The sequence below is a fragment of the Leuresthes tenuis genome, unplaced genomic scaffold (genome assembly GCF_036924035.1).
Source record: "Leuresthes tenuis unplaced genomic scaffold, fLeuTen1.0.hap1 SCAF_23, whole genome shotgun sequence".
In the NCBI taxonomy this organism is placed as follows: domain Eukaryota; kingdom Metazoa; phylum Chordata; class Actinopteri; order Atheriniformes; family Atherinopsidae; genus Leuresthes; species Leuresthes tenuis.
The window spans coordinates 10,065,873-10,078,018 of record NW_027325377.1 but is presented as its reverse complement, the minus strand read 5'-3'; the positions used below and the strand labels follow the sequence as shown (position 1 = coordinate 10,078,018).

At 42.2% G+C, this 12,146-nt stretch overlaps 1 protein-coding gene across 1 annotated transcript; it reads left to right on the top strand.

The window, feature by feature from the left end:
* Positions 1-3,031: 3,031 nt before the first annotated feature.
* On the top strand, positions 3,032-10,310 carry net1 (neuroepithelial cell transforming 1). The gene is made up of 9 exons (XM_072377077.1): positions 3,032-3,368; positions 6,088-6,195; positions 6,294-6,458; positions 6,967-7,029; positions 7,265-7,438; positions 7,542-7,799; positions 7,911-8,081; positions 8,328-8,514; positions 8,610-10,310. The coding sequence occupies exons 1-9, from the start codon at positions 3,276-3,278 to the stop codon at positions 9,056-9,058; spliced, it is 1,668 nt and encodes a 555-aa protein (XP_072233178.1). The 5' UTR covers positions 3,032-3,275; the 3' UTR covers positions 9,059-10,310.
* Positions 10,311-12,146: the final 1,836 nt, after the last annotated feature.

The window sequence follows — 12,146 nt, the reverse complement described above, 5'->3', positions numbered from 1 at the left end:
GCAGTTTCTGAGATATTCAAACCAGCCCATCTGGCAGCCATGCCATGTTCAAAGTCACTTAAATCCCCTTTTCTTCCCCGTTCTGATGCTTGGTTTGAATTTCAGCAAGTTGTCTTGACCCCTCTCCATGCCTAAAAACTACTAGTTTTGGGGGGGAGCTTGGGTGTCTCCGACAGACATTTATGGGTATTTTTGAGTTAGAAGGAATACTTGATCTTGCCCGAGCCTGCCTTCAGATCATAATGAACTGCCTTTTACCAGAAGAAAGAATGTTGTAACCGAATGCGATGCAAAATGATACTTTGTCTGGTTTGAGCAATAGGTTTAGCTGGAATTTCCTGACAGTGTAGGAGCAAGAAAATGAAACATTTTCCCTCTTGAATTTAAAAAAAATATATACTACACTAAAGCTGAATAGAATTAACAGAAATATTGGTGGACAAAAATCAATATATATCCGTTGATGAGATGTGTTGCGTCAAGCTTTTCTTTTTTACAAGCTGTAGGAGTTCCTTGTGTTGGTTATTTCTCCTTTGTTTTGTAGCAACCACTACTGCTTTGGGTGTGAACCTGAGAACACTGGTCTGGTTTCAGAACTATGCTTTGAATTGTTGATAAGATCACACTACATCTTCTGTCTTGTTTTTTTTTTTTTTTTTTTTAACATTGGCTGAATGGACGTATTTATAGTCAATAATACATCATGGAATTCATTTGTGAGCACTATAGCGCTTTTTTTTTACATTCAGACTACCATAGATTAAAGTTATGGCACTTTTAATGTCTAAACCAGTACCTTTTTTGTGGAAATCATCAGAACAGTCATGCTAAGTCAGTGTTAGTTAAAATTGTATTTTATTGCTTCAATTTCATAAGTGACACTAAGCTATCAGCACATAAGCCTAAATAACTGTTGGCTTTTGTTAACATTGTGTATGGAATAGGCCAATCCAATCATAGTCCAATTAAATCAAATTGATTTAAATCCAAATGAGTTCAATTCAGATATCGATACTACTAACTCTATCAGCAGAGGGCAGCAGCACCTTCACTGTCCTCTTGTTGCTTTAATTCTCTTAACACTCAGCAGTGCTTTTTTTTGCCTGAAGCTTCCTGCCCAATACTTCCCCAGAGCTGTAATTAGGTTCTTTACGTTCTAGACTCACTGCAGCTGATTTAGAATTTAAGTTGAGCTCAGCTGTGTCGGGCCTTAGGGCCCAGTCTGTACCTGGCACGAAATAGGTTAGACGGCAGTGAAAATCCACTGCTCATTGTATTACTCATTCTACGCCAGCACCCTACAGACAGACTGAACATGTCTGTGTGCTTTCTGAGCATAAATCACAACTGTGCTCCAGCTGCAGCTCCGTGGAGCAAAGAGGACACGCAGGCCTAGCCATGTTGTGTTTAGATTTTATGGTGACTGAGCCAGACATACAGCTGACTCAACCCCGCTGTTACCCACATACTGCAGTAACAGGACTGCACACGCTGTCTTCTGCAGCCACGCACAGACTACACACAGACATCATCCTCTACTAGACTCTGACTCCTAAATCTGCATAGTTTTTCACTTTGCTGTTCTGTTTCACTCAAATCAAAGCCATGGTCACTTTTTGTTCTGAGACTAAGGTCTCTTGATTCATGAGCCCATCCCCACTTTCTTTTGAGGGCCTTTGGATGATATAATCCAGACTGAGTGTCCTGTTGGCCTTCAACTGATGAAGGCTCCTTCAACAAACCCAAAGAACAAGGTGTCAACGTCCATACACCTCAATCAACATCTGTGATTTGTCACTGCACATATGCACAGGTTGGAGCAGCAACATAAAGCCTGTGTCATGTTTCACACCTCCATGTTGACCCAGGAGGATGCCATAGCTCTGAACAGGCTTGTCCATTTGCCCAAAACACACTAACATTTTGACACCCTGTCTCGCAGCACTTCCCCATTAGCTGCTCCATCAGATTTAACACCTTACTGTGTACTGTGCATTTGTGCAACAGCTGTTTGGGTGTGTAGGCTTTAAGTGCGGTTGTCCTTGAGTTGTGTGGACATTTGCCTGCTTGGTTCAGTTTCTGCTTTTGGTGCAGATACTGCTTTTTGTGCTTCAGTTTAGTCTGTTGTCTTAATTGAAACTAGCAAACATGTTGGTCTCCCTCTTTTCAATGGATCAATCAACATATGTGCACCCCCACCCCAATGAGACTCAATACACAGGTTTCTGTTTAAACATCTGGCTGAGTATGCCACACTGCCCCTGCTATTGATATTCTAATCGATCACCTCCCTCAGGACAGTTGATGAGACTGTTAAGAGCTCTGTTTTAAGCAAAGAATAGAAAGCTTTGATTAACTGGCTAAAAAGAAATGGCTAAGTCATCATTTCTATATAGTTTGGTGATCTAAGTATATTAACTAAAACAAATTCAGTTTACATTTGCCTGGTTAGTCAATGCTAGACTAAACAATCCATCTGCTGCAACGCTGACTGTGCGATCATTCACATTTTAGCAATAGAAAAATAAATTAGAAAACAAAGGGAGCCATAAAGGCATGAACCATATTTCAGTAAATACTATAAACATTTTCCTCTCCTCATCTGAAATTGTAGCAAATCGCATGTCAGTTTGTATCTTCTTGTTAATCTCAACCTGAATCTTGAAAATGATTTCCAATGCATTTTTCCATTAAACGCGTTAATGGAAAAAAAATGTATTACTATGCATCTAAAGCAAAAGTTTACCATTAGTCAAGCTTTATAGCATCTTTCAGCTTGGTTCTCTGAAAATAAACATTTCATGTTAGGTAAGTCCAGTTCTCTGTAGCCCTCATCTGCTTTGTGTTTTTTAAACTACACTTACCTGTACGATATGCCTGCATACTTAAAAATTCTCACTACTGTTTTCACTAAGAGAATGGATCAACGGAGCCTGCGGGCACCTTCTCCTTACTTTCATATCCAATCCTTCGTCATCCGCACTCCCTAGAACTGAGCAGGCTCCTCCCTCAGTCTCTGCTCCAAGCTATAAAGCCCTCCCTTGCTCAGTCTGTCTCAGACCAAAGTTTAGAAAGTGTGTGTAAGGGCAGTTTTGCGAGAGCCCTGTCCCAAAAGGGCAGACAGTAGATAGGGGGAAGGTGTGTTTATTTATTTAGATTAATTTTTTAGTTTGATCTCAAACAACACTGGGGTTTCATCAATTTTTTTCTCTTATGTGGATTACTTGGAGCTAACTCACCAGGATTAAAAGGAAACTGTGTTTTTACTGAAAGCTATGGTGGCTTACGATGAACATGGTAGCTTGGTTCCCATCAAACGGACTCTGCAAGTGATAGACTACCAGAACCAAGCCAACAAAGAGTCAGAGGTGAGAAACTAAAACATGCAGTAATGGTTAATATTACAGCCGTTGAGTAAATGTTTGACTGGAACTCCTTTCAGGGAAGTCATATCTTTGTGTCATGTGTCAGATTGTGAGTGAATCAGTGACTATTCCTGTTTTTATCACACTTGAGCACACAGTGTTTGAGTGTGTGAGATGAGACTTTGACCTTTGTGCTGGGACACTGAGAACAGTGTTGGATTTTTTTTAGTCTAACTAGGAAAAATTAATCACTGGATTACAGTGTACCTCTTTGAACTTCTAAACTTTGCTTATTCCCTGTCTGGTCTTAAACATTCATCCCAGCAGGCAGCTCAGCCTTCATGGGATATAGAGAGATCAGGAAATTCAGCATACTCAAAGGACCACAAACAGAGAAACAGCAGGGTGCTGTATTCTCAGTCAGTAGCCCCTGCATCCAAAAGTAATACTTTGCTTTCAACCTTTGACACTTAAAGGCAAACCATGTTATCTCTGCTGCAGATCTAGCAAAGCAGCCTGAAAGCATTCCCCACCCAATTATAGGGACACACAGGTGTTGAAACCCAGGTGTGCACTCTGTAGTAGTAAAAGTCTCTTCTTCAACTGCTTCCTTCCCATTTTAGAAGAACACAGAAGAGAACATATGGTTTCATTGTCAGTAAATTGCTTTGCAAAGGGGAAGTTCAAAAACAATTCACGAAGTGAGTCTTTTCACAGAATTGCTCAATTTGAAACAGTTTAGCTTTACACATTTCCTTTTTTTTTTTTACAGGTCACTTACTGTACCTTATGATCACTGCAGCTCTTTGAATTGTAATCGGTCTGTTCTGTTTACCTATCAGCTTTCTGTAATCAGAGAAACACATCTGGACTTTTAGCTTACGACACACAATGTTAGATCAAAGGGAAGCACAGGAAGAGAGCTTTTGGGAACCATGAAAAAAATGATGGTTTGAGGTTGGAATCTTTGGTTGGAATATTGAATGTGTTACATATACTTTTTGTCTAACTTGAGCGTCATTGTTCCATTGATCTATGTGGCTTCCTGAGTTCAGCCTTAATCTCTAAAACTCCAGTGAGACTGGCAGGAATAGCAACTTTCTCTGCCTATCAGCACTGTTTCACTTTACAGCTGATAAACAAAGAGCAGGACTATAGTGACCCTTTGTTATTCTGGGGCCACTCCACAAAGGACAGGAAGGGCATAATGGCCAGCATGCCTTTCCAATAACTACTTTGCTCCCCCCCCCCCCCCTCCACACACACACACACCCACACACCTTCTATCACTGCTGCTCACTTGCTTACTGACTTTCATAGTAGGTCTGGTTTGAACAAACTATGAACCATTTTATTTCTTTGTCAGCTATATTATAAAGTCTTGTCACACACACAAAAAAAACGTCCTCACACGTGGACTGAAGTCAAAGTAGCGTCACATGGCGTCTCTTCACTGGCCCCTGCCATTAGCAGGCTTGATAAGTTCTCAAGGCTGTCTGTGGAGATCCCAACCACAGCAGACTGAGTGGATCTGTTCCACAGCTGTGTCTGCGGTGCCCGCAGCACTGTTTCCCATATTTGCTGAGACAAGGCAAAATCCCACTTGGCCTGAATCAGCGGCTTGTAGCAATGTTGTGCTCCATCAAAAAAGCAAACCATAAGTATGAAGCCTTTAAAATTATGATTTTGCTGTTAGTGCAATCTCTTGAAATACTAAATTGCACCTGTGGATTTCCCATGTTTCGTGTTTTTCAGACGGCTCTGCTGGATGGAATCATTACTGCACATCTTAAACTCTTTGATTCTCTCTGCCTGTTGTTGTTGGAGCAAAGCCAAGCAGCCCTTGCTTTTCTCGCAGCCTCAGGGCTGGGTGAGGAGTGGGGCTGTAGGTGGGGAAATCACCTGGCCCAGGTGTAGGGCTGCTCTCACGCTAGGCTTGTTGAAGAGCCTGTCTCAACTCGCAGCCATAAACTCAATGGTGCCCCCCCTGCAACATTACACTGTGTAAACACTTGAAATGGGGTTGGTCCACTGTGTTTATGATGGCTGCTTGCTTTTCTCAACCACAGAGGTGGTCTGTTTCACTGAACAGAGCTAGCACACTGCCACATTGTCTCATACTGGTCTCTCGAGCAAAGGCAGTTAAAGGACTGGAGCCTCCAGGAAGCCCTCATCACACTGAGTGATGTGACAGATCTACTCTGGAGTGGAGATGTAGCTGTTGTCAGGCCAGATAGTAGCAGGATGAGTGTAGGGAGGGGAACTGAACAGCTGAGAGGCATGGTCCCTTGCATTCCTGGCATTCCTCCAAAACCCCCTCCCCAGCAGTCAGAAAGGGTCTTTGTGCTCAGTGGGCTGGCCCAGTTCAAGACTCTTCACATGATGGAGCCAACAGCTGCTGGGGCTTGGAGCTGCTTCCTCCCCCGTATCTGCATGTCCAATGGTCCGCCAGTCTGTCTGCCTGCAGATCGACCTAGACTCCAGCTACTTCTTTTTCCTCACCCCAGAGCTGGGAGTGGAGTACATTATGAAGATTAATGGCATGACTTGATGTGTTTTGTCAAAAGGGAGTGCCTGGACTTACTGCCGAGGTCTTACAGTTAGCATTACTGATTCATTCTGACACGCTTCACTTCACGAGTGAAGACTCAACCTTGACGTAAGCTGTAATTAAGCGATTGCCTGACTAACCTCTCCTTCCATTTGTTTTCTGCTTTTTCAGGAACCCAGCAACAAGCGTGTCCGTCCTCTCGGCAGGGTGACGTCGCTAGCAAACCTCATCTCTCCGGTTAAGAATGGGGCCGTCCGGCGTTTTGGCCAAACCATCCAGGTAAGCACCTGTGACATCCTACAAGAAGGCAACTCCTCAGAGCAAAGGACATCTGGTAACATGTCTAACATGTGGTGCTTCCTTTCTTCTGTACGCAGGCCTCTTTCCGAGGTGATGCCAAGACGCCGGGCGTGCCCCAGAAGCCTTGCAGCAAGGCAGCGGCCCCCACACCGCCTAAAAGAAGGAATAGTACCCTGTGGTCGGAGACCTTGGACATCCACCAGAAGGGAACTTTCTCTACCAAAGAGATCAAGCGGCAGGAGGTGAGATTTAGCCCTGAGAAATGTAAATACAGTAGAGGAGGGTAGAGCATAGTGAGGTTACAAGGGGCCAAACCATACACAAATGACTGTGCTCAGAAATCCAGACCGTAAAGAATTTTATGTGTCTACCAGGCTAGTCTCACAACATCCTGTAGTATTTTTGTCAGACTGATTAAATAGGGCTAACAGCCATCCAGGTCTCATTTCCTCATCTCTATAAACTCACATAAACCTGACAAGCCGGCAAACTCCTGCCTGAGCCTCCCCACTTGTCCTACATATTTCGGATACTTAGCCAACTGTCTAAATCATTCAACTTCAACCACAAAGGGCAAGAAAGGAAGAGACAAAGCAGTCAGAGATCTCAAAGTTGACCTCAGTCATTTAGTTCTACTGCAGTTCTACATTTAGTCTAATACCTAATGCTTACAATAATGTGATGTCAAACATGATTTATGTGTTTTGCTAAATAAGTATCTTTCTGTGCCTCCCTCTTTTTCTTCCTCAGGCCATATTTGAGCTGTCTCGTGGAGAACAGGACCTGATTGAGGACCTCCAGCTCGCACGCAAGGTTTGTACTTTTTAAAAGCTCTGAGGCAGTGGGGAGTACATCTAAAAGCAAACAGATTAAATCAATGTCTGGCAAGCTCTCCACACAGCCCAGCCAATAGCTATAAAAAGACAGGAATTGTTCCTCTGTCTTTCTCTTGTAACCCGAAAGCTGTTCACCAAGCTATTTGTAGCAGCCGCCTTTCCCCGTCTGCCTGAGCGTTATTTGACCATTGTGACTTTGCTCCTCTCCACAGGCATATCATGACCCTATGCTGAAGCTCTCTATCATGTCTGAGGAGGAGCTCACCCACATCTTTGGCAATCTTGATGCCTACATCCCTCTGCATGAAGACCTGTTGGCCCAGCTCTCTAAAGCCACAGGGCCAGATGGGACTGTGGGCCAAATAGGACAGATTGTTGTAAACTGGGTAAGTGACTTTTAACAGGGCCCTTGGGCACTGTGATTCTTTTAAAACATTGTGTTAAGAGTAGAAAATGCCATGAGTTAAAGTATCCTTTCTTCTTCTACAGCTGCCCAGACTCAATGCCTACAAGGAGTACTGCAGCAACCAGCTGGCAGCCAAAGCACTGCTGGACCAGAAGAAACAGGACCGACGGGTGCAAGACTTCCTGCAGCGTTGCCTTGAGTCTCCCTTCAGTCGGAAGCTGGATCTGTGGAGTTTCTTGGACATCCCACGGTCTCGCTTAGTCAAGTATCCCCTGCTGCTCAAAGAGATCCTGAGACACACTCCATCAGAACATCCTGATGCTGGCAGCCTGGAGGAAGCGGTGAGTACAGGACACAAACCTGTTTAACATAACACAACACCATCAACTAACTATTCTAACAGTTATCATAAGCTCTTACTCAAATGCAGATTGTCATGGTTGTGTGTTTAGGTCACCATCATTCAAGGTGTTCTATCTGACATCAATATGAAGAAAGGAGAATCTGAGTGCCAGTACTACATTGAGAAGCTGGAATATCTTGATGACAGGCAGAAGGACCCACGCTTTGAGCAGTGCAAAAGCCTTCTGTGTCACGGAGAGCTGCGAAACAAAAGCGGAACGGTGAGAAAAACACTTCCTTCTCATCAACACATTGCCCCTTTTACTGCAGGCACGCATGAACATAAGGCTCATATCCCAAATAAGGTAGTCAGACCTGCCTTCCTGATCTACACACCAAACTGCGATTTAAGAACATCAATGTAAATTTCAGTACAAGCAAGCGTCATCCTTGGAGCTCATTTGATAGTTGTGTATGATATCAGAGTTCTGGTTTTAATTCATTTTCTGGGTTTTGATTGCTTTCAGAAGCTACATGTGTTCCTGTTCACTGAGCTGTTGGTCCTGACCCGCCCCGTGACCAGAAACGAGCGCCATTGTTTCCAAGTTTACCGGCAGCCAATCCCTGTTGAGGATTTAGTGTTGGATGACCTGCAGGATGGAGATGTTAGAATGGGCGGCTCCTTCAGAGGTGCTTTCAGCAATGCAGACAAAGGTAAGACTTGTGTCACAGTGTTTATAGCAGTAGTTCCGGAGAAGGATTCTTTTCATCCCATATTCATGACTCCTTTTTTTCTGCTTCATCTGCAGCCAAGAACATTTTCCGTGTGCGTTCCCAAGACCCAAGTCAGGCACAGTCCCACACACTGCAGGTCAACGACATCTTCCACAAGCAGCAGTGGCTCAACTGCCTCCGCAGCGCCATTTCTGTCTACCGTCCTCTCAGCGAGCCCTCCACCCCAAGCCCACCCCCAAGCAACGCCTGCTCCAAGCGTCGCCCTTCCTCCGCCTCTGCCATCATCCACATGGAAGAACCAGATGAGAACTGCCCACAGCCAGCCTCTCAGTCCGCTCCCAGCTCGCCATGCAACAACACAACCCCCAGCCCCACCTCAGTGTCCCCTTCTTCTCGTTCATCATCTTCATCAACATCATCATCACCACTGTCATCGCCGCTCTTCTCATCAACATCACACAAAACCAAAAAGGAAAATAAGTCTCTGTCTTCTTTAGGGAAAAGAAAAGAGACAATGGTGTGAATTGAAGCAGCCGGAGGACATGGACTCCTGAGCGGACATTTGTTTTTGTTTTTTTTTGTACATAAAAAACACAGAGAAGTGTGGGACTTGTATTTATGTGTGTCTGTGTGCGTGCGTATTATTACAACAGTGTTCTGTGTTACTGTCCTCTTTGGCAGCTATGTACCTTATTCCTCCATACAAGTGCTTCCCACAGTGATACAGTATTCTGGAGAACATGCACAACTTTTGCCGGCTCTATAAGGGGCTCAAAGCAAGAAACAAACGGAGGTTTCATAGGTGAAGAGTTTGTTGATTTCTTGAAGAAAGAAGTGGAGCACCAAATCCTGTTTACTCTTAATTTGATATTTAAGCATTATTTTAGACCTGTTCTTTGGGGGTTTAATGAAAGTTTTACATTTTTATATAAGAAAATGTATAATGATTTTTTTTAAGGTATTCTAAAGCAGCACTGTTTAAGCTTTTGAGGAAAGTCATAAAAATAATAATTTTATGAAGAAAAAAGAGAAGGGGAGTGATTTCCTCCAGAGGATGAGACATACCACACAAAGCTATAAATGAACCCGAGGACATGTCTTATTTTGATACATTCCTTAAATGTCAGGTTATGAAACCTGGACACTGTTGTATTTACTGCAGAGGCATTAATTTAAATCCAGAACAGATGAGATGTCAACTTTTCACTAAGAAGCGATCGCCATTGATCAGATGTTGAGATCTTATCAGAAAAGATGATTTTCTTTTTTTTTAAGACAAAATTTTGAACTGAGCCACGTCTTTTTTTTTTCTTTTTTTCCTTCGCAAGATGACATTGATCACTTTTGAGTTAAGCATCTTGCATGGAGCTTTAGTGGTGAACATTGCTCAGATCAGTGGAGTATGGATCTGTCGTTCGGGACAGGATGGTGAAACGTGAAAGACTACCAAGAGAATGTTGTTGAATGGTGAAGAGAACAGAGACACGATGGATAAAGATGGGTTTTGGTACTGAAGTAGATTGTCAGGGCAAGATATGTAACATTAGCTGCTCAGGCTGATGTAACATCTTGCTCAAGGAAGTTTTTTTTTAAGTTTTGCAAGTGGTTTTGATGGAAAAAGTATGTAGGAGAAGGTAGAAAAAATGGTTTCGGTATGTGTACACAAGATGTTTTGGTTATTGAGATGGACACAAAAGAGAAAGGGGCAACATTGTTGCCATGAGCTTCATGTAATTAAAAGAACAATAAAGATCTGTGTAAGATTTGCAACTGAACTCTCGATGCAATGTCTTTATTATTGAATCTGATTTGACACCTCAAGAATGTGGGGAAGGTGCTTTTTTTCTGAGTTGAAAGGCAGAATTGTTAGCACTCATGTTTGAATGCTAATATGAAGCTACTGCCAGCAACTGGTTAGTCTTGCTCTTCATTAAGAAAGGAAACGGGAAAAGAACTGCAGGCCAGGCTCTGTCTGAAAGTGACTAATTCTTACTTGCTACCAAATTTATCTTTGAGGTCTATACAATATGAATGTGAGGAACAAAGCAGTGAATTACTGAAATGTCCACTGGCTTTAAGTTTTAGACGGTGTGTCATTGACTTTCCTTTAGATGTAAAATGAGCCCTTTTTGGATACTTTTGAACACAACCAGGCAACCAATATTTCCAAACAAAAAAAAACGGCAGCGTTTTCAAGCTAAACTAAGTTCACTACCTGCAACTGTTTAAGCTAAACTAAGATAGCTTATCTCGTGCAAAACTAAGCTAACCAGTCATAAGCTGGTCAGATATTTTATTTGTATATGACGATTTAGATAATATGGGGATATTTTCCTCTCTCTTGTTTCTCTATTTCTATAATAATTTCTTAAACAATAGTAAGCACGTCATCATCGTAAAAGGTTGTATGACTGTGATACTGAATAGTGCCCATTTCAAGCAAGAATTTGTAGGACTGCTTTTTTTTTTTTTTTTTTCTTTGAGGAAAAACTTCTCTTTTTTGTCAGTTCAATGGTTTTGGAGCCTCAACAAATGGTTTTCTAGAGCTTTTTAAAAATATTTACCAAACAGATTGAATATAAAATTGCGAGGACTCCTCACTTGATACTGAAGTGTGGTCTGGTGATCACAAGTTAGAAAAGTAGAAAACCTTGTATTAGCTATCACTGTGAGACATTAAGCCTCTTTCTTGGAGCAATGAAGATTTTCCTCTCTTTAATTTGTCTCTTTGGCAGACTCCATATTCTGCTCAGATTTTCATTAAGTTATGGCCTCATGTCTGCGTCTCACAGAGCATTCTCCAAACATTTGATCATGCTCTCCACACAGTAGGCAATTTACTTTAATTGAAGTTGAACAAGTACCAGCAGAATAGTTAGTGAATTCTAGATACTTCTGAGCAGTTAGGTAGTTTGGTCTGTGATTAAAAAGTCAAACGGCAGCAAGTGACGCTATGAAAGCTGTGAAGCTGTGCAAATGTTATGTTTCATATCTTTAATGGTATATCCTTAGCTTCAACCTTTTACTTAACAAAAATGGTCTGTGAACTGTTTTTCGCATTTTTTTTCCGTTCTGGGCTGTTTGACATCAGTCTGATGTCCATTTTGGAGCTTCTGGTTGCAAAGCCATATACAGAATCAGGATGATTGAGCTCCTAAAAGTCTCCAGCCAATACGAAAAAAACTTTAATCCTTAACTTTGGACATTTTAAAGCCATTTCTTCCCACATTTCCTGTATGTCAATGCTGTCTGTTCTTGTCAACAAAGGCTAAGTATGCCAGCAGTAAAAAAAACGTATCTTATAGGCCCAACTAACTCTTAAAGAAGATAAGTAAATCTCATAGATAAATACAACCATTATTTTTAAAATAACTAGTAGAAACAGTCACTATTTCTATACATCACCAGTTTTATTTTGTTATTCACTGAATTTAAACTTACCATCTAAAAAACCCAGTCTACATCAAGTCTCAAAGGCAATGACCCAAACAGCTCAGACCTGGGCTTCTTTGGAGCTAGAAGGACCACAGTAGCTAGCACTATAAAGTTAGACCGTTATGTCCTCCAGTTTCATGGTTTGTCCCAGTGTGCATCATTAATCTGTAGCTAGT

What these genes read in the sequence shown, in the direction of transcription:
- net1 (XM_072377077.1), top strand. Translation starts at nt 3,276, where the DNA reads ATGGTGGCTTACGATGAACATGGTAGCTTGGTTCCCATCAAACGGACT. An exon ending in GTTTTGGCCAAACCATCCAG is followed by an intron (nt 6,196 to 6,293) that starts GTAAGCACCTGT and finishes TTCTGTACGCAG; the next exon opens with GCCTCTTTCCGAGGTGATGC. An exon ending in GACAGATTGTTGTAAACTGG is followed by an intron (nt 7,439 to 7,541) that starts GTAAGTGACTTT and finishes CTTCTTCTACAG; the next exon opens with CTGCCCAGACTCAATGCCTA.